Source organism: Egretta garzetta, unplaced genomic scaffold (assembly GCF_000687185.1).
Source record: "Egretta garzetta isolate BGI_Z169 unplaced genomic scaffold, ASM68718v1 scaffold618, whole genome shotgun sequence".
Taxonomy (NCBI): Eukaryota; Metazoa; Chordata; class Aves; order Pelecaniformes; family Ardeidae; genus Egretta; species Egretta garzetta.
This window is the reverse complement of record NW_009260623.1, coordinates 62,271-84,779: the sequence shown is the minus strand read 5'-3', so window position 1 is coordinate 84,779 and position 22,509 is coordinate 62,271. Positions and strand designations below refer to the sequence as shown.

The following is a 22,509-nucleotide window of genomic DNA, read 5'->3' as shown; positions in this document are numbered from 1 at the left end:
GCATGCTGTGTTAGCAAGAGAGCAGTGGGAGAAGCTCAGAGGCTCCAAGCCCAGCAATACCCTAGGCACCTTCTCAGATATTTTTTATAAGAAGTATTTTTTTAATTCCAATTTGCAAAAAGCATATCCCATCCTGTAAAGTTTATAATCTGTATTTTATATTTAGGATAGGGGGAAGGACAAGACTTACTGTATTTTAACCCCTGATTCCTCCATGACAGAGTCAGTGAGGTTCTCTGACTCCTAGGCTACTGGACCTGGGAATCTTTCCCAGCCCAAAATACAACTTTTTTCTGACAAAGTATATTGTAGTCACTAGGTTAGATGTAACCCACAAATGAACATCATTACAAAGTGCTGTCTTACCTGTCATGTCACTACACTGGGAATGAGAGTAGGAAGTAGAATACGAATGGGAGGATTTTCCACCTCCTTGGAAGGCTCCTTGGGAGGCACTGTAAAAGAAGAGCAGTTAATTCACAAAAACCCTGCTAACCACTAGATATTCAATCAAAAAAAGATGTTGATGTAGCTCCATTGACAGGAAGTATCTATTAGCAATTAAGTACGCAAGGATTTCTTTTTATTCCCTTGCTCTAATGTGGAATACGTACCCAATGTCTTGCTGTCCCTCCTGCAGCAGTGCTCGGTACTGAGCAATCTCCTGTTCCAGGCGGGTCTTGATGCCCAGGAGCATCTTGTACTCCTGGTTCTGACTCTCCATCTCACAGCGGATGCTGGCCAGCTCCTCCTCTACAGAGTTAATCTGCCCTTGGATTTGTTGCAGCAGGCAGCCGTAGCGAGATTCGGTTTCTGCCAGGGAGTTTTCCAGAGAGTTTTTCTGGAAGTGGAAATGCAGGAGTTTAGGACCAGAGCTCTACCCATCCCTGCCCCGCGCAGGGGTTTCCCCCTGGGAGGCAGGAAGTGCCCTGCCGATTGACTTCTTCGATCTGCAGGAGTCAAACCCCAGACACACTTTCTGAGTGAGGAAATCCCCTCAGGGAGCGGATGACTGGGAACAAAGATAGACGGGGAGCCTCTCCCTTCCACACTGTCCTCATTGAGGCCAGCCTAGTCATTGCTCCGTCGATGCGGCCACTGCCCCTGCCTTTGCACATCAGGCCTGGCCTGCTCCCCCTCTGCCGCTGCGGTCTTTCGCCAGCAGCTCTGCCCTTCCCATTCCCCAGCTGTGCAAGGGAGGTGGAGGCAAGCAGCGTCCCCCTTTTAGCCAAGGGCATTGCATGCCCGGTACCAGGGTGTCTGGGTTTTCCCACAGGAGGAGACCCCACTTTGTGCATTGCTACGTACCTTGACTTCATACCACTGCTCAACCTCCCTGCGGTTCTTCTCAATGACCTGCTCGTATTCGTTTCTCAGGTCATTCAGTGTCTTTGTCAAGTCTTCGCCGGGGGCAGCGTTGACCTCCACACTCACGTCGCCACCAGTTTGAGACTGCAGCTGCCTCATTTCCTGCAGAGAGTGCGAAGAGAGAAACAAAGCGCACAGGTCATTTCTTGTGTTGGGGACAGCGGGCAGAGCGGTATCAAGGTTCAAGGGAACACCAGTCACGTGACATAAGGCTGAATTGACTTGCTGTGTAACTTTGAGAACCCTGAAGAATCAAAGGACTGTGTCTTGGCCATGCTAGTTATCATTGGATCGTACCTCCTCATGGTTTCTCTTAAGAGCAATCAGCTCATCCTTCAAGGTCTCTAGCTCAGATTCCAGGGAAGATCTAACCAAAGTCAGGTCATCCAGGATATTTCTCAAGCCATTGATATCAGCCTCCACAGTCTGACGGATGACCAGCTCGTTCTCATACCTGTACCACAGACAAGAGAGACAGAGAAATGGGGAAATGAGCTGATGACAGTCAATAGCACACATCTTCCCTAGGTCAGTATCCCAGTAAAACACAAAGAGTCAGTAACACCACTCAGAGCAACACTGCCTTGTCTCCTGACATTAAGAGTGGGATTTGAAAGACATGCATTGTTCACAGAGAGGCACTCACTTCATTCGGAAGTCATCAGCAGTCATCTTGCTGTTATCAATGTCCAGAAGCAGTCTGTTATTGTCCACAGTGGCAGAAATGATCTGCAAAAGGGGAAGGTGGAAAGGAGTCTTTCTGTCTTCTAGACATCCAGGGAAAGAAGTAGGAAGACCCAAAGCTTTGGTATGGCGTAGTTGTGGGTCTTGGAATTGGTTCCTGCAGTAATGCAGGGGCCATGTGAGAGGGTAACACTCCAAATTTACTTTTCAAGGAAACTTGGGCTATCTCAGACCATCCTCCCCAAATCCCTACTCCTTGCTTCTCTTTCCCAAGTTAGAGAGAGTTCCCCATGTGTCCCAAGGAATGCATTCAGCCCTTTTCCAGTGCAGGTGCTTTGGCTTTGCTCTCCGTGCAGCTGAACTGGGTGGGAGCAGAGGGAAAGACGGGAAACCACCCCTGCCTGGTTTGGAGCCACCTGTACAGCGTGGGATTTCAGTTATGTGGGCCAGCATGTTTGGGCCTGGTGGAGCACTCCCGGTGCCTCTGGCTGTGCCCCCAGGGCACATCCCTTTTGGTGGCGGGGTGGTGTGGGGGTTTGCTTAGCCGAGAGATGGGAGGCACAGCTCAGCAGGTTTCTGCCTGCGGTCCCACCAGCAAGGCCGTCCAGTAGGTGCCTCCCAGCCCCTTAGAGCCCATGCCCAGGGAAGGAGGAAGTCCTTACAAGTGAGAATAGAGCGCGGGAGATGGAGCCGCGTTGGTCGGGGCTACCTTACCTGATTCTGGAGTTGTTCAATGGTCTGGTAGTAGGAGGTGTAGTCCTTTGAAACACTGGGAGCTTGTTTCCTGTACCACTCCCGGATGTGGTGCTCGAGTTGAGCATTTTCCTCCTCCAGCCTTCGCACTTTGTCCAGGTAAGCAGCCAGGCGGTCATTGAGGTTCTGCATGGTGACCTTCTCATTGCCGCTCAGAAGGATGTCCCCCCCAGCACCAAAGCCTCCTGCAAAGCCACCACCAAAGCCTCCTCCCAGGCCTCCGCCAAAGCCACCAGTAAGGCTGCCAGCACCCATGCCCCCTCCGTAGCCAATGCCGCATGCTCCCCCACCATAGCTTCCACCGCCTATCACAGAGGAGGCGTATCGCCTGCAGGAGACGGAGGAACTCCTGCCACTGCCGCCACCGCAGACGCCTCCACCTCCACCTCCACCGCTCCTGTAAGAGGTACTAGATGTTCTCTTGATGCTGCAGCTCATGGTGGAAGTAACCAGCTATCCAGCCCCAAATGCAAAGCCTGCTGCACAGCTTGATACAGAGAACCAAACTGCAGCCTCCTGTCCTCGCTGATGGCTATTTATACCTTGCTGGGTGGGTGTCACCTGTAAGGCAGTCCAGCTTCCCATGAAGTCTGCCAGCCTTAGTTGCTCATGCCAAAAGTGATGTGCTAAGGAAATTTTGTCTGAGGTAACTAAAAAGCATTACCGTTCTGTTCAAGTATGTCTGTGTTGATTCACACAAAGCATGCACTATAATTTTATGTGGGTGGCTCTTTGTTGGATATTTTGTTGGATAATATAATATCTCAATAGCTTCTGCTAATCTGGCAATATATCACCAGTAATAGGAGTTAATGAAGGCTCCACCTTGGTTGCCTGTCTCCTTTGGTTTTCCGTGTGGTGAAATTCAGTATTTCAGCTTTTGTCTTCCTCCTGTGATCACAGACAATGATTCGTAAGACTGGTAGCCTCCAAGGGACTCTTCATTCATTAACTTATTTGAAAGTTACATTAGATATTTAGAAATCTACTTTAGTTTACTGAAATAAATTATTGATTTTAAAAACCGTATTCCCATGCCTGTTATAGAAGAGAAATTTACACTGAGGTTTTTACTCTGTTGTCACTGCTTACATTGAGGAAGGTCCTGCTGGTATTTAACTGTTTCTGAAAGTGCAGGATGGTGATTTCAGTCATTTTTCTTGTTGAAGAAAACTGGGTGACAGCCACAAAAGTAGCCTTTTGCAAGGGAAAACGTATAAAATCTTTTCCTATAAAGCAACCACTAATTTTATTTTATCTGTTTTAAATAAGACTCAGAGAAAATTGAGAGGAGGAATTTCTTTCTGATTTTCATAATCATATTAAAAATAGCCTTCTCAAAATATGACCTTGAATTATATATTGCATTAAAAAAAAGTTTGATGAAAAGATATAGGGCCAAAGATTAGATCTGAAAAAATATAATTATTATCTGAACTCGTTACAGTGAATTGTGTTTGCCAATGGCGAGAGAATATCTTGCAACACAAAACACCGAGTAAGATACAATTGTGTATTTTTTTCCACTGCCGATGCAATATGGGATGTTCAGTGAGTTGCTTTTTCCAACTTTACTAATCAAGCTTCTATGAAACTGAGCAAAGCCTTGAACAGAAACGAATGCTTGGGTTAAATATGGGCACTATAACTCCTCCAGAGCAGTCATTTGGCTAGTACAAGGGAAGCAGAAGGAGCTGGTGGAACCTCCAGTGAACTACCACCTCAAAATCAGCTTATCCACAGCAAGGGAGGATGAATTCAACCTAGAAGTATTTTAGGAAGAGATTCCACATTACAGAAGAAGAAATAAACTCACTAAAATTAGCAAAAGAAGAGTGAGATGGGATTGAGTCACCTTACACATGAAGGTACGCATCAGAGGAGGGAGTAGGATTGTTTGAGTTTGAAGACAGTGTGCCTGCCTGTGCCCCATGGATGTAGAAAGAGCTGGGGCTGAAGTCCTGAACGGGAGCACCTTTCGACTGTGCTTTGCTCTGGGCGTGTGGCTGCTGCCATTCGGCTTCTCAGACACCCGGTGAATCAGCCCTCCTACCTGCCTGCCTGCACAGCACAGGCACCAAGGAAACTTCTTACAAACAAGATTCCTGCTCCCACCATGCCTCTGAGAACCGGCAGACAACGACTTGAAAATAGTACAGCTTCACCCTGGGTGAAGCCATATTCTTGTAGAGTTTTGGGGGTTTTTAATAGGTTTATGATTTTACAGTAGGCTTTTTTATATCCATATACCTAATTTTCTTCATTTTATATAGAAAGGCTTGTCAACAAAATGTTATTGAATTGGAAGGGGAGGGGTATGAACTGTTGCCACTAGAATGTTATCTGCTATCCGTAGAAGTGCTTAGTGTTTAGAGGCTTAATATGCGATGAGATATAAACTTGAGGTGCTGAATCCCAGAGCTTGATTTCAGCTGCCTAAAGGCGTGTCCTTGTAGGTACTGCCCATGACTTCCACCAAACCTAGAGGTGTTAGCTCTGACTCCAGACGGAAAGGGACTTCAATATGTGGGAAATACTTCCTAAGAGAGAAACAAAATTTTGAACTTAAAATGAAACTGAAGCATGAAAAAATCCACAAAATTACAACTTATCAACAGAGAATGCTGTCGTATCCTTGGTCACGGTGTGCCTCCTTCCGAGGCTGAAACGCTCCAGGATACTCTCTAATGCATGTGCAGAAGGTTTTCTCTATACCTTTTCCACTATTCCTTGAATCTTTTCCACCTCTATCATGTTATTTTTGATAGGCTCACCAAAGTTACAGCACTCAAAATACAGCCCAGGATATCCATGTGCCCTAGACTTATACAGTGGAATTAATGATGTTCTTCATTCTGATCTTCTGTATATTGAATGGAGAATCACCTCTGTGGCCACAACCTTCAAGGGGGCATATCCCCAAATTTCCTAGTTCTCCATGGAAAACCCCAGGTGTATTCCATTTATCCAAACATTCCCACTGTCTAGATCCACAGGGTTTTCCTCAGTCTTTGTTCAAGATGCAGTGAGATTCCTTATTCCCCTTTCAAACTCTCTTTTTAATTGCCTTAGCCACACTAGTGACTTTCTCCTGAAAATCCTTCATTCCCTCAAACTGTGTCTCTTACTAGGTGCTGTCCCCATTCTGCCTGTTTTAACCCCTTCTAAACTCCATCATACGATGTGTAGCACTTAGTGCTTGTTGGGCAGCAAGGTATTTGTGAGACAGGGAGGTAAATACTCTTTAAAGCTTAATTTAAAGTGTAGATTGACGTCTGTGGAGGTAGTTGTAACATATAAGGTGTAAGAGGTAACAATATAGTACCCTCTAGAGGGCTCTGGCATAAGCACAGTTGATTACTTTGAAATAATCCACATCCCATTTACTACGAACATCAGTTCTCTTCCCAGATGATGTGCGTAGGCCAGGTATCTAAAGCAGACACAGAAATCAGCATTAAGAGAATCCCGTTCTCCCTGTTGTGTGCCACTGGAAGTATTTGTGTAGCACAAAGTCTGTTTGACAAGTCTGCACAACCTGGTTCATGCAAGCGCAACACGAATACAGATTTCGTTTTGGTGTAGGTCAGGTTATTTCTATTTCCCTGAATGGTTTCCAGGTGTTGAGATAGTTTGCATGGCAATGTGATCTGTATTTCTGGCAGTTAATTTTGCATCTATTCTCTCGATCCATATCCTTGTGCGTCGACCTGTTTTTACCCTTAACCAACGATGCTAGCCCCTGTTCCACACAAGCCATGTCTTTTTTGACTCTTTATTCACCACTAGAGGCCACTCCCTGAGCACACTGCCCTTCATCAGCAGTTAAGCCTGCAAGTTCATGTACAAGTGAAAGCTACCCTTCACTTGGGCAGCCTCAGGGTAATTTTGGCCCCTCGTTTGCCCGGGGCACTCTGCTGGCCTTTGGAGCTCGGACTGCTGCGTGCCTGTTCCTTAAAACTTAGCTTCACCATAGACATCCTATCTTGGACAGGGTTAAGACAGAGCCTTCTGCAAAGAGCTGTGTGAGCTGAATCTGCCTCGGGGGGCAACTATGGGAGACTGGCAGGCTGGGCAGGCACTAGTATTTGATGTTCCTTTCCAGGTTTTCCACTGCTGGGTTTCCTTGTGAGCTGCACAGCCTACAGTTGTCTAGGTGGTAGCTGTACAATGGACTGAGGAATTCAGGTGCTAACTTCTCATTACAATTAATAAAGCTGTGGTTTACAATCTGCCTACTTTGGCAGCCCTCTCTCCTCCAAAATATCATGCAGAAATTCCTGAGATTCCTCAAACATGCACAAGAGACTGCTTTGAAAGCCTAGGACAATAAATTTAATTTAGTTTGATCTCTGAATTTGTTAGTCTCCAGAAGGCAAAGTTATTTTTTTCAACTAAGTCTCCTCAGACAGGTTTTTTTTCACAGGGATGGGCTGCAATGAAACAAGGCACTGTTTGTTTTCATGAACAAAGTTGTCCCAATCATTGGAGAAAGCTATACTATAATTTCTTGGAAATAATGACTATAGGAAAGCTGGACAGAAGCAAATGCAGCTCCCAAAAGATAGCTCATAACGAGAGAGTGCTTTCTGATTATTTGTTTGTTGAGCTGCTCTCAGCTGTTGCAGCAGCCAAGCAATCAAATTTTTGGCAAACTTTAGCCAGGAATGTTTTTAAGTAACAGTTGGGTGTGGCTGAAAGAGTTTATGCTAATTTTCTTCACAGTACAGATCTCCCTATATGCAAAAGTAAACATTCCAGGTACTTTCACATGTACTTCATTTGTCACAGGTGGAAGGCAAATATTGCTGTTAGTATGAACATTTTACGGGGGAAAACTTTGTAAAGAGCTTGTAAACTCTATTTCCTTTCAACTTCTTTTTCTTGTCTGTTCAAAAACAGATCCCTAGTTTGTGCATTTCCAGTTTAAACCGATGAGCGTCAGATAAGTTTTTTGTGAATCACAAATTGAAACATTCCTTTCCTTTTACAATCATAGTTCCGTAATCATTCATGTTGCTTTCTGTCAGGCCTGGGTGGGCACTCATTTGATGCCAACTTTATCAGCATTCCTTTTTTGTGCTGAAATTCTGCAGTCTGTTCTGGGCTGACAGTCAACTGCTATTGAGTCTTAGAGCTCAGCTCCACAAGAGTATCTGGTGTGCTATTAAAAACCACAGGCACAGCACAGGATGCTCCAAGAAGATTATGAGCTGCCCTGAATGCTCACGAATTATGCTTTAACTCCAAATTTCATTATCATCACTGTTGTAATGCTGCATCAGCTTCTCTACCTGGAGGCATGTGTTGGCATGGTTTTGTGTTTTCTTTTTAAGTGTTTATACCTACAGAATGGAAGAAAACCTACACACAGGATTCTGCTTGCATCAGACAGAAATGAGGTTTTATTAGCGACATTTTCCTGATACAGAACAACCCAAGTAACAAACAGGTTGAATCTGTAAAGCAAGGAGTTCAAGTGCCAATGAGTGAAGCCACAAAGCATTCCGGGCAGGAGGAGCACATAGCATGCATGGCAGGTGGGCAGGTGACCCATCCGAGGAGCTCTGATGGGCCTTTTCAGATAGCTGACATCAGCAACACTGAGGAACAGTTAAGAGCATCCGTCTTTTCTCTTGAGCATGGGGAATGTAGAGGATTTGGGCCAATTTCTGTTTGAAAGGTCTTGCACCGTAGGATCCTCAATGCATATTCTTAGTCAAAAGATTTTCTTCCATACCCTGTTTAGAAATAAAGCCAGCATTAATTTCTTCAGTACAGGCACTGAATCTCTGAGGCACTAGTATTTACCAGATAGAAAAGAAGCTTGTTTATGTGATAGGTGACCATAAGCATTCCAAAAGCATAAAGGAAAACTTCAGCATGGTACAAAAGCAGTGGTATTTATGAGGTTCTGCAAAGAATGAGAGAGATGAAGAAAAACACCTGGGGTTTTAACTACACAATTAGCTGATGTCACCCACAAAATTCAATTGAAATTGAATGTGTGTTTCTTAAATGGAGTTGGTCTTGTACACAAATAGGAAAGAATTTTTAATAAAAATAAATTGAACACTTTCCAGAAATTTTAGTTTATCCTCAGTTATGTTTACCTCCAGAAGACTATGGTGATATAGTGTATAAATTAGTAAGGATGGGACTGAGAGAACAGTGTGACCATACAACAATTCTCACCTTGGCTTTCACCACCACCTCTGCAGGCCTGAGATTGGGAAGATGAAGAGTAGGAGTGGGAACTGCTGGTGCCTCCTGACATCCTTCCTCCTCCTCCTCCTCCTCCAATACATCCACCACCGCTTCCCCCTCCTATTCCTCCACTTCCTCCTCCCATTCCTCCCCCACAGCTTCCTCCTCCCATTCCTCCTCCCATTCCTCCTCCCATTCCGCTGCCAGAGGAAATGCTACCACCTCCATATCCACCGCTCATGCTACCACCTCCTCCTCCTCCTCTTCCTCCTCCAGAAGAATAGCCACCACCTCCCATTCTACCACCTCCCATTCCTCCTCCCATTCCTCCTCCCATTCCTCCTCCCATTCCTCCTGCTGGCATTCTGCAAAAAGAGAGAAAGAAAGAGAAAAAAAGTTAGTCAAATGAATTTTTGATCTCAGAATTAAATCTCTTTACAGCTACTGCACAGAAGCCTGCACTTCTCTTGTCTGTACTTGTTGGTTTTCGAACCTAGCACAGATCAGCAAGATGACCGATGCAGTGCCAAAAATCAACCTCCCTTTCAATTTCAGATGGAATGCAGGAGTTTTTGCTTTTCCCACATTCTGCTAAGATATTCCTCGCAAGATTTAGCATTGCTGCTTTGTCAGTGTATGGTGTCACGGTGTTCCAAACTGGACAGGCAGAAAATGAAGCTTTAGCTGTTCTTTCAGACGCCACTTACAAGCAGAAGCAGGCCCACTGCATAAGGGAAACCAAAGTAGCTTGCACTTTCAGAGACTTGCACGCTGAGGCTTTTATGAAGGTTTAGAAAACTATGGCCATTTTTCTGCTTGTAGTCTTTTCCAAGGTGACTTGTGTGAATTCAGTTCCTGGCCTTTTCTGGAACCAGGGTAAAGATAAGGCTCTGTACCTTTCCCTGTCCAGCCCCAAATCAGTAGTTCAGAATTTCTGCCTTGTTTTTTCCTCACATGATTTATATACTGAAAGAGGTTTGCCAAGAAATGTATAATACCTCAAACCTGGGAGGTGGTTGATCAAGATAGCTGAATTAGCCTCATTTCAATACAAAATCTGCTTTGCAAATCTAGACCGCTCATTTCCTGTCTTCATGTGACTAATCTAGCAATCCTGGATTTCACAAAAAGCTGTGTTCTTTTGTCAGTTTACGTACACAAGGTCTTGCTGCCCTTCCTCGAGCAGAGCCCGGTACTGAGCAATCTCCTGTTCCAGGCGGGTCTTGATGCCCAGGAGCATCTTGTACTCTTCGTTCTGACTCTACATCTCACAGCGGATGCTGGCCAGCTCCTCCTCCAAGGGGCCGATCATACACTGGATCTGCTGCAGCTGCATGTTGTAGCGACGTTCTGTGTCTTCCAAGTTGGATTGCAAAGAGTCTATCTGCAAATGGAAACCACAATGCAGTGTTTATGGGAATGGGGCAAGTTTAACTCATTTTTGTGGAAAAATTGGATATTTTCACAAACCAGAAAAAAGCATCTCTTGGAAGATAAGTAATCCAGTATCCCATTGGCTACAGATGGAGTACTTCCTAGGTGTAACCACTCTTTCATTTTAGTGACACACACAGCCTGTGTCACAGGTGAAGCAGAAGCAAATACCTTTACTTACCATGCTGATCTGCGACTGCAGCTCAATTTCCAGGCTTTGATATTCACGTCTCAGCTCAGAGATCTGCTGGTTACTTGATTGTATCTCCTGGCCGCTTGAGTGGACTTGCTGATTAACTTCTTCCATCTGAAAAATTCACATACAAAACTGAGGCATTCTTGATAATAAGAAAACATTGTGGGGTTATCATAAAAGCATTGAGAAAGCAATTCATAAGAATGAAGAAAGATGTAATGTAGACTGCCTGTATTTCCCACATGCCACTCTGCTAACTCACTCTGTGAATTCACCTTGCTACTGGAACACAGATTTTCTACAGACTTTACCACATAACCTTCAGACTTCAGAACTGACCTGTTACAGTAAACTGCTTAAAATCATTTAAAGTCCCTTAAATAATATGTGATAAGTTGCCTTTCCTCTCCTGGATGTAAATAGGTCCTGTTCTTTGTGAAAGATTTAGTAACCAAATAACCCCTGTGCCTTACCTTGGTTTCATACCAGCTTTCCACCTCTTTCCGGTTGTTCTCAATAAGCCGTTCATATTCACAACGCATTTCATTTAATTTTTCCATCAAATTAATGCCAGGAGTGGCATTGACCTCCACATTGACATCGCCACCAGTTTGTGTTTGCAGTCCTTTCATTTCCTGAAAAAAAACCACAAAAAACCCACGGGGTTCTCAAAGGGTGAAGGTAAGGAGAGATGTCATAGTTTCAAATGGAGGAAAAGAAAGGGACACAGATCCTCACGCAGCCATATCGCTCCTGCAAAGGGGGCCCCATCTGCCCTTGTCGTGAAGGGGAACATTCACACCATTCCTAAGCCAGACTTTACAGTGAACAATAACCAGGCACGGCACACACATCAACCCTGACATTTTCTCCTCAGGGTCATAAGCAATTCTATGCAGCGTGCTCTTTGTGAAAATCCTTTTATGTATTTTTTTCTCATAGCAAATATCATTGCAGATAGTACAAATATTTTCTTTTGGCTCCTCCCTATATTCTATCCAGTTTTTCTTCCATGAGGTCAGCAACAAACTTGTACTTTGTACTGAAAGCCATTCGTTTCCCTGATCTCATTTTGCCTCATGTTGACCTAGGTGTCTTACTACATCAGTTGCGGGCAGCTGTGGATGCTACATACCCCTGAAAATCAAAGCCAGATTGTGTCAAGTTGGATGATCGAAGCCAGTGGCCAAAAGCTGGTCACTGCTAGTGGAAGAAATCCACAGGAAATGCTCTGAGTGCTGAGTTTTTGTTAGTTATTATTTTAAAGTGTGGAGATACTTACCTCTTCATGGTTCTTCTTAAGATAGATCAATTCCTCTTTTAGGGATTCAAACTGTGTCTCCAAGTCAGATCTGGATAGAGTCAGTTGATCCAAAAGTGGACGTAATCCATTAATATCACTTGCCACACTCTGGTGGAGCGTATATTCAGTTTCGTACCTAAAGGACAGACAATAAAGATAGTAAAAGTACTGCCAGATCTCATTCGTTTGTTATTTTATGAACAGTTCCCATCAGTACATTTTTGATCTTTAATCCCATTGCTCAGTTCTTAAAAGAAAGGACCTGATTCTCTTTCCATCTCCAATAGGTTTCTTTGACTTCAGTAGAATTTCTCTCTATGAGGTTTATATGATGAGGATTATGCTTATAAATCTACATGCAAGGATGGAGAAACTTAGAAGGCAGTCCTTTAAATGGTACTCTTCAATAGCTTGTCTGGAGAAAGGTAATAATGAAAGACTAACAAAAAACCATTCTCAGAATGCTTTTCCCAATAATTATATATTCTGTCATTGGAGCCAAGAGGCTATAGCATCTACAAAGACTAATTGGCAATATGAACTCATGGGGATAAAGGGAGGCACGATGGAATGAGACTGGAAGGGAAAGACTCACTTCAGCCTGAAGTCATCCACAGTCATTCTGGTGTTGTCAATGTCAAGAAGGATCTTGTTAAGGTCCACATTTGCACCAACAATCTGAAGGGGAGAGGGCAGAAGTTATTTGGTCAGTTGTCTTTTCAGTCTGACACACAGATGGAGGGAAGAAATACCTGTGCAGAAACACAGTTCAGAATATCTTTATGGTAATGTCAAGCCTGCCTAGTGATGCAGGAGAGAAGAGTTTATTGCTTCCAGTTAAAAGAAAGTGCCTTTGCTGTCAATTTTGGTTTACAAATACTCATTAAAAACCTAAGATCTTGTTGGAAAGAAAAACTAAATAAACTCCTCATATTCCAAAACCAGTGGGAAAACATAATTACCATTGTACTTGGCAACAACCATATTCATGTAGGAGATATGGGACTTTTAAATGGCTGAGGGCTAGAATTAGCCTAAATGCACATGTTGGCCATCCTTCACAAAAAGATGCAATTAATATGGTCACTAGTAGCACAACATAAGCAAGCAATGACCATATCTCCTGTTCAAGAGAGTGAGTAGCGAACAAGCAAGAGCACAGTGTTGAAGGGAGCACTGGACAGGCCCCCAGTGGGTGCCCTGGTAATGATCTGCTGCTGCACCAAACAATGCTACCTGCGCCAAATACAAGCATGCCAGAACACTCATATCACCCACAGCAGAGAAAAACTAGCAGTCAGGCTTTGTCACCACACCGGTCTGCTTCCTGGCTAAAACAAAGGAGGGAATATATCGCCCCAAATAGGGATATTTGCTGCAGGAAGCAAGCGCTATTCCAATGAGAATCCATTCAAAGTTAGTCAAATTACATCATACCTGGTTTTGCAGTTCTTCAATTGTTCTGTAATAATGGCTGTAGTCCCTGGTACCAGTGGGACCGTGATTTTTATACCACTCCCTGATCAGTTGTTCAAGTTGAGCATTTTCATCCTCCAAGCGTCGCACTTTATCCAAGTAAGAAGCCAGGCGATCATTAAGGTTCTGCATGGTCAACTTTTCATTTGTGGAGAGCAAGCCGCCATCTTCACCAAACCCCATTCCACCAAAACTACTTCCACCATAGCTACCTCCACCACCGAAGCTGCCACCACCAAAGCCACCACTACCCCCAAAGCCACTAAATCCACTTCCACTATACCCACCATCACCAAAACCGCCTCCATAACCACCTCCCATTCCCCCAAAACCACCCCCACCTGATCCAAAACCTCCTCCCATACTTCCATAGCCCATTCCTCCTCCATAACTACCACCACTCATTCTTCCACCATAGCTACAGCGGCTAATCCTTCCACAACTGCCACTGCTAAAGCCCCCTCCGTAGCTGCTCCTGGAAACTCCTCCACCAAAGCTTCTCCCAGAAAAGCCTCCGCTTCCTCCAGAAGAGGTGTATTTTCTGGTGGACATTGAGGAGTATCCACCAGACCTACGCACTCCACAGCTGCTACCCCCTCCACCACCTCCACCACTACCTCCACCACCACTACTACAACCCCCACCGCTAATTCTAATGGTACTAGTCGAAGACTTAGTGCCACAGCTCATAGTGACAGCAGGCAAGAGGCTAACCACAATCCCAAATTTAGGTGCACAGCCTGATAAGATTCAGGACTGCAAATTTTCATCCCCAGCTCTCTCTATTTATACTTTTGACAGTGGGTGTCACCATCAGGGTGTTTTCTTCTCCCAGGGCATTTACCAACCTTGTTGTTTGTGCCAAGAATAATTTGCTGAACAATATTTTTGTGCTGATATCTCAGGCAATCGAGCCTATTGCTGGGTTTATGGTGTTTGTTTAAGACTGAACTTTTCGTTTCTTTGGGTGGCATTCTTTTCATTTGGCTTTTTCTGGAACAGGCAGTCTTTTGCCTTACGCAGCCTGGATCTGCTTTACAGTGGAAAAGTTGCTTCACACAGGATCCTGTTGAAGCTCATGTTAAGATAACGTGTACCTGAAGGAACTATACAGAGAGAATGCCTGTTCTCAGTTCTTCCCTAAAAGAAAGAAGATGAGGCCCAAATGTCTCATGGTAGACAAATTTATCTGTTCAATTATTAATCTACTTTCTTTGCTAAGATTTTTGTAGCTGCTATTGTCAAAGACTATTTTTCTCTTTTGCTCCTTCGTATTTTGTGCATTTATGATCTACACTGCTTATATTCTTTTGCTCACTATACATGATATACATATACATGTACTATCATATACATGATAGTGCAAGTTTTATTAATAGGGCTGCAAACTTACCTATTTAGGTTGTCCAACTTGTGTATCCCTGCCATCACTTAGAGAACATATTTATTTATATGAGAAGTCTATTTCAAGCAATGCAGTGGGATTCTTATTTAAAAATCAAAATCTTTCCTTTGTGAAGAAAGTGATAGGACAGCACACGAGATAGCGAAGTCCTAGAAGTCAAAGAGAAAAAAAATACTGGATTTTTTTCATCAAAGAGCTGTTGATCTAAAATAGTAGGAAGATTAAGGATACTTTAATTGCATTATAAAGTCAATTGTAGCACAATTAGAAGCTGTATTCATGCAGACAATGACCTATAAACTACTGTGTGGGAAGACCTTTTATGGTTTAATATAGAACTGCTCATTCTCTCTATTGTTACTGTGTCATATATCACAGGTGATAGAGTAATTATATATACTGCTGGTAATGCAGAGATCCTTGAGACTCTAGAATAATATTCTGAGAGGAAAGTTGAAAGGCTTTTTACACAAATCAGTTGAAATCAGACTGTTGAGACCACAAAAGAAATTACACCACCCTCCAGTCTTGCACCCATCCCCAGAAGTTTACCCAAGCTGGACTCGTAAATGGTTTTCATCCTCAGTTGTTAGATTTGATGCTAAGGCAGAGAGTCTCTGAAGACAGAAGTGAGTGTTTCTGAAAAATCTGTAAGAGTCTGAATTTGGGCAAACGGTGCTGACTGACCCTTTGATTCCTGATGACCATTGTCTACAAAAATACGCTCGTGTTATAATGTTAGCTCCTTATCCTGGATGAAAACTAAATATTCTGGTTCAAATGCAGAATCTCATTTCCTCAGCACCCGCTCAGCTCTGTTCTTTCACTGCAAGCTTTTATGAGAAATTTACATATTGTTTTTGAACACAGTAGAGACTTCATTCATGCAAAGAGCCAGTCCCTACCCCGTAATTGCAAACAACAGCAAACCATCAGCATTTATGGCCTTGCTGTAGATGGACCCCAAACTGTTACAGTTTGCTTGGTGTCCATTTTTCCAGTGACAATTCTGTTCTGTGGTACTGAAATGTCTTCATTGCCTTTCTTCCTCTCTGGTTACTGATCCTCTAATGACTGTAAGGTCTGTATGAAATTTAGCAATCAACCCCTAAACCTCAGGTGCAGGGGACAAAGAAGGGCACATCTGAGGAGCTCTCACTTGTCTGCTGTCCCTTTCTCAGCACCTTCAGAAAGACCTCTTGTAGACGGCAATGCAGTGCAGTCCTTGCTTCCTCAAGGCCACCTTGATTTGGGAGTTGATTGTGTCTTGCTGCTGTTTTTTACACTCTGCTATCAGTCTCCATACACACAATTCTTTTACAAACTCTTTTTCTGCCTCTTACCTTCAGGTCATTTTTATGTTAAATTCAGGATTATTTACCATTTTCTGGCTGAATCCACTGCCCTGTCCTTTGCGCTGTGCTTTTGCCGGCATTGCTTTATTGCTGCTTATGCAATCTCTTTCAAAAGCTCTCTGATTTTATCTTGCTATTTGATATATTCAGTGGCTCAAAGATGATGAAAGATTTCAAGCAGCTTGATGATGTGATAATTTCTCCTTGATTCACAGCTGGAGGATGGTAGTGTCACCTCAGCAGCATAAACACGGTTTCTGGCCTTCCGCATGTTCTGTTACTGGTGCTGAAAGATGTAGTTTACTATACGCAACATTTTTTTTCTTTTTAGTGTTGTTTTGGCTTTGTGTGTGGGCAATGTCGTTTTGGTCAATGGGGGCCCTTTTTCACAAATTCCACTATGGTAAGTAAAATTGATTGCCACTTCCATTGGTGACTCTGGTGATACTCCTTATAGATGCTTTTCACTGACAAGCTAGAACAATCTATCAGGTAGTGACAGTGAGCAAAAAATGCTCTGGAATTATTAAAACAAGTGTAAAAACATTGGGCAAAAATGTCTCTTATTCTGTTTCTGTGCTTTCTGAGAACCTATTTTATTTATTTGCTGTCTTTTTCTATATGTACTTGTTCACAGCAGGGAATTGTCCATACTGGAAGATTCTTCTGATGAAGGCATATCTTACTCTATGCTTGGAAAATACTTTAAAAAATAAAAGCAATGAAAGAATAGAGTCAAGCCACCGAGGGTGAAGAACTTTAGATCGCCTCAAAATTTCATTTCAGTTCTATATTATTACCGCTACTTATATGTAAAGGAGGAACACAAATAAAATATTTTGCCTTCAGATCTTTGGGAGCTTTTAAGTCCTATGCTCATAGGATGCTCTTTTTTTTGTCTTTAGTGTTGCTACGATTTCATTTTTGTTACTAGTTCAGTCTTAGTGCGTTTTATCTGCTGGCTGTTAGTATATGCTGTGTTCTTAACAGCTGAATAATTTCCCTTGTGATAGTTTGTTTCTCTCACAGTCACTATGTTCTCAAAAATGTAGCGTGCCTCTTTGGTGTATAATACTACGGTACCTGAAAAATGCAGGTGAACTGAGGACTTCATCCTCTTGTAAAGGTGTAGACATTGAATTCCCTCCTGGCATATTTTAATTTCTTGATTATTAAATATTTAACTGTGCAAATACTTACAAACCAGAGAAGTTCCATTCTGCAGACAGGATAAATTTTTCCTTTCTGAGCTCATTTAAAGAGCCTTCAGAAATTTTTGTTCTCTGATGCTTTCCGCTGATGTGTTATATGGATGAGGTAAAGTTTATATTTTACGGAATTACCTAAAAGGAACCGGCAATTTTAGGACCTTTTCTTATGTCTTTCCTATATATGATGCACAGTGCAATCATTAATGGTTTTGTGTTGATACAGCATCCAGTATGCTATATAGCATTGCTGTTTCCAAGTCAGACCAGAACAGGGGCATTTCTTACCACAGCTCCCACTCAGCCTGCAGAGTATCTGCGTGTTTTGACACTGCGTACTGCTGCTTGTCAAGCTCAGCACATGCCACGTTTCAAGTACAGCCGGCATTCTTTCACTGTCTCTCTATTATTGTTTTCCTTTTAATCAGGCCTCCGTGATAGATATCAAAGAAGTGACTGCCTAGCAGCAGAATGAATACAAACTCTGTGAGCAGCCCACGCTGCTGTATATTTTAGCAAAACTGCGTGACTTTTACAACAGGCTGGAGCTGCTGCATTCAAAACAGACCTGGAGAAAATGTATTCTCGCTTTTGTGTCCATGCAGCAAAAAATTAAAATATTTTCCTTTAGTTCATTGTCATTCTGATGCTGTACCGCAAGCAAGTGCTGCAGTTTATCTATTTCATAACCTCTTTTCATCAGTCTTACCAGAAATTTCTGTAAGAAGAGAGGATCTGTTTTCACCTGGGAGTCTGTACTTGCTCTTTGTTCCTACTTCATCTCATAATATTCTAGTGAAATCACAATAATTTCTAAAGAAATTTAGATTAGACCCAGCAAAGGAAACAAGGACTATTAAGCCAGCAGTGAGCTTGCCTGTGAAGTTTAAAACCTCTACCACTCTCCAAGCAAATGGGTTTGTGCAGGATAACTTGGATCTTCCATGCAGGTAGGTTGATGGGAAGAATGCCTGTTGCTCAGATCCTGAAAACATACCCACCATTTTTTTCATTTTGGATGTGGCAGCCATGGGTCAAGGCTTTTGTGCCCTACAGCTGACAGGTTATAATTTCTATCACTTTCTGAGCCAAAATCAGAGACTTCACTCTGCGATCGCCCGTCTCCCGCAGAGCGAAGTCAATTTGATTGGAAATATTTTTTTTTCTTGCTACCAAAATAGAACAGCATTTTTCATGTTGCCTATAAGGGCTGGAGGACACAATAAAAGCATCTGCCAAGGTCTCCTGCCTCTAGAGTTTGGGTCCCTCAGTCCATTTGGGATAAGCAGCCTCAGGTCCCCTCCAGGCTGTGGGCATCTACAGCCCTTCTGTCCCCTTAACGGCTTTGATTACTGCAGTACCCTGTGAGATGGAACATAGAGCTTTGGATCCCCGCCTGCAAAAGCACCAATCCGCATATTGTACTTTCTGTCACTACAACTAATGTGCTACATGGAAGAAAGGCATCCGCTCTTCTTGAGGTGTTTTACCAGGAGGAAGGTCATGCTGGCCTGTGGGAGGCATGCTGCTGGGCTGAGCTCTGCAGAGGGTTTACACACTTCGGGGGCAACCTGCATGGTGTCTGCTTGCCCCTTGGCAAGTGGGAAGGAGCTGGTACTTGTTCCCCTTAGCCTCAGCCTGGGCTGAGCAAGTGCGGAAGCAGCCGAGAGAACTTGTTAGACAAAAAGTAAGATTTAGTGAGTGTAATAATTCAAGGTGGTTAAATACCCACTGAGCCAGACTTTGGGAATCAGAGCTTCGGACTTCAGGAAGTCTCAGTGTAGCTAAACCCTGTTTATGCCTACTGCCTTTGGGGATCTGGCCCCAGCTTGATTGTCCATGTAGAGAATTATTATCACAACACCCCCCCCAATGCTTTAAGCAAATGACTGCCTAAGCAACCTGTGTTACCCCCTCATAAAAGTGAAGAAAACCCACTGGGACATTCACGCTGAGGTGGGTGGGCTGCAGAGAGATTTGCTCATTTCTTCCTTCCCCCCAGCAGTGCACTGAAATGGCGTACTTTGCTGTACTAATTCTGTAGCCTGTGAGTATAGCTCGTGTAGCATTTGAAAATTAACAGGGCTGACAATTAATGCTAAACAAAAGAGAGACTGGCAGAATATACGCATAGGCAATTTTGAAATTACATCTATGCCCGCAGATGGACAAATGAATTGCGCTGGGAGTACTGAAGCCAAACATACAGGAGTGTGTGTGCACGTTTATTTTTGCCTAAGGTTGTTCTGAAGGTCTTGTTCTAACACGTACCACAATTTTCTTCTCAGAGCAATAATAGGAACACCAGATAAGCATCCGAGTTGCAACATTTTGGGCTCATAAAATTAAAGCTTATTACGCTGATTAATGCCCAACAAAACGCATGCAACTAAAAAGCGCAAGGTTCTCCTCACTACTCTTAATATCGCTGGAGTCCCACTTTAAGCATGCCCTAAGCTTTGACACCGAACATTACAATATTGGCATTTCTTAAGCCTGCTTTGCAGTAGTTTTGGTTTTCTAGCTCTGCTCCCCCACGTAAGTTTTTTTGCATCATTGTTAGTATAACAAGCCTGTCGTCTCAGTAAGCAAATGCTGGCGATAATCTAGATGCAGATTTTGTATATACAAAACGGAAAAAGGAAAGAATACTTAAACTGGCACTTTCTTCCTGGGTATGGTAAGAACCCATCTAAATTCAGTCTTCTTTTTGTCTACAATGAACACTAAGGCCATGACTATGTAGATATTTCTTTAAGTTTATTGGTGGTTTGTATTTATTTTGTCACATACTGTAATGTGTAGCAAATAAACTTTATTATGAAGCTTATCTGCATTATAGATGCAGACTCGTTACATGGCAAGGAACATTACCAGAACACCTTGTTGACAAAGGTACAGATTCTAGGTAAGGAAGAAGACAGTACAAGCAATGCTGAGTAGTAAAAGCAGTAATAGTAATATTGTATTATTTATCCTGATTTCTCAGAAATTTTTACTTATTTCTGTGCGCGATTATAACATATCAATGTAAGCATTTAAATCAGCAGCAGAATTGCCTAGCGTATTACAACACGTTGCATTCTAATGTTTGCAGTTTGCACTGCAGTCCTGGTTTCTCAGATTCAGTATTCAACTGCCTCATTGCCGTGAGGATTCTCCTTCCCACACTTTAAACTCTTCAAGTTTCATTGTGCTTTGCTCTCACAAGGGCTTGCTTCAGTGGAATTCTGCAAGGTTAGATGCGTAGATGCTAGATAACTAGATAACTGGCAGTGCAAATACTGGGAGTAGATTATATTTTTGGAACGAAGGAGGGGATCGAGAGGTATCGGTAGTCCTCAGAGCTGCTACGATGGTGCAGAGCAGCAAGCTCCAGCACAGATTCCTCCAAATAAATCATAACTAACCTCCTTAACAGCCTGCTGGGTGTTGCTGTAAGGCCAGAGGTCAGGTGCTGGACTGTAAATCACCCTATAAAAGCCAGGAATCATGCACCCAGCAGAAACATTTTTGAGATTAACTTCGCAGGCTCTTAGAGGAGGTACAAGAAGCAGGGCTGCTCTACTGGGAGTATGCTTTAATTTGGGCTGTTAGTTTGGTATCCTGAATAGACAGGTCTAAGAGAGAGTTGTCACAGCCTGCAAGAGGTGTAAAACTAGCAGAGCAGCCAGAGGGATCAGGGAAAGTCGGTGGTTTAGGTGACAGCTAGCAATATAGAGACAAGTATGCTTTGATGCTGCAAGGGTTTTAAGAATGAAGTAGGTGATTTTGCAATAGGAGGGAGATGGGGGTATCCTTGCAAACGTAATCAACGCTGTCTCTTTGCATGTCAGGGCAGGGATATCAGCACCTGCTTATGTATAAAGTAGTCCTTCATGAAGAATAGCCAGTTCCTCAAGCCCCTATAGAGACACTGGTCAGAAAAAAATTCTCTTCTTAGATTTTTTTTTCTTTTCAAATACTAATCACATTGGCCGAGAGCCTGGCGTAAGGCAATGCAGTGAATCACTGGCACAGATCTGCCTAGGACTCGGGCGTTCAGGATTCCCGTTCCCACGGTCTCCTACTCAGTGTTTCTCAACCTTCTCCAGTGGGTGATGCCTTCCTCAGAGTGAAAAAACAAAACTCATGACTGTAAAACTGAGAGAGAAAACCTTATCGCAGTGATACTCCTATCTGGTTCCCTCTGTTTGTGTTTGAGGACATGAGAAATGCAAGGGATAAAGAATGAGCAAACCGGTGTCACGTGAGAAGCCCTCTGAAGTACTTTCAAGTGAAATTCCCCATATAGTTCATTTCAGCAATTCAGCCCATGGAAGTTCTGCTCATGCAGAGCCCACGCTTTAATTAGTCTCAACAGAAATGCGAAGCGCTGTAAGGGGTGCAGCATGGGGGAGCGGGCAGAGACAACTCTCTGGCCAGTTAGCACCCGTCCAGGGCATAAAGGAGGGAAACAAAGAGAAAAATTTCCATTTCTGTCCTTTAGGGCATTTGCACCCTTATCACTGTGAGCAGTCCCTCTACTCTGTGATCTGTAGGCGACCCTTAAAATTGGTTTGGGAATCTTTTCTCTTGGATATCTTTTTTTTTTTCACTCAACCTACCACTGTGTTTTGTAAAATCATATCCTAAAGATGAATAATTTGCCAATCTTCTTTGTAAAATGTATACCTGTGCATACTTAGACATGAGAAAGGCCCTGAAGTGGAAATACACAGAAGATGCCAGCTATTGTATAGACACCAAACAGTGAGGCATGGTTATGGTCAGTAAAACCAGCCCGTGAATTCTGTAAAGACCATGTGCCATGTGTGTGCAATTTGGTTCATACTCCAGCTTCATGAATTTATTTTACGGTACAGACAACTACTGTCACAAAGTAGGGATATCCTGTTACTGAACTTTTATCCACTTGTTATCCAACGTGTACCCAAGTAGGCAGCACTTGAAATGTGTGTAGTTTGGATAATTAATTATATGTAATTTGAGTTCTGCACTCAGAGCTGTTTTGGCAGTGAGAGCTGAAAATTTCCCTCTCTAAATTCCATGATAAAAAAGGTTCATCATGCATTTTAGTGACTCCTTAGGAAGATTTTTTTTAAGAGGCTTTCTAGGGA

At 43.1% G+C, this 22,509-nt stretch overlaps 2 protein-coding genes across 2 annotated transcripts in view; both read right to left on the bottom strand.

Annotated features, from left to right (window-relative positions):
* LOC104132236 (keratin, type I cytoskeletal 47 kDa-like) overlaps positions 1-3,243 on the bottom strand; it is a 3,362-nt gene extending 119 nt beyond the window's left edge. The window contains exons 1-7 of the mRNA XM_035900907.1: positions 2,767-3,243; positions 2,015-2,097; positions 1,666-1,822; positions 1,309-1,470; positions 882-950; positions 615-841; positions 336-455 (exon numbers count right to left, since the gene is read on the bottom strand). Of these exons, the coding sequence (XP_035756800.1) occupies positions 336-455; positions 615-841; positions 882-950; positions 1,309-1,470; positions 1,666-1,822; positions 2,015-2,097; positions 2,767-3,243 (1,295 nt within the window). The remainder of the gene's footprint in view (positions 1-335; positions 456-614; positions 842-881; positions 951-1,308; positions 1,471-1,665; positions 1,823-2,014; positions 2,098-2,766) is intronic.
* A 5,277-nt stretch (positions 3,244-8,520) lies between these two features.
* On the bottom strand, positions 8,521-14,111 carry LOC104132224 (keratin, type I cytoskeletal 10-like). The gene is given in 8 exon segments (XM_009645482.1): positions 8,521-8,546; positions 9,001-9,377; positions 10,170-10,396; positions 10,628-10,753; positions 11,116-11,277; positions 11,925-12,081; positions 12,541-12,623; positions 13,383-14,111. Coding segments are annotated over 8 exon segments (1,887 nt in total).
* Between the last annotated feature and the right edge of the window lie 8,398 nt (positions 14,112-22,509).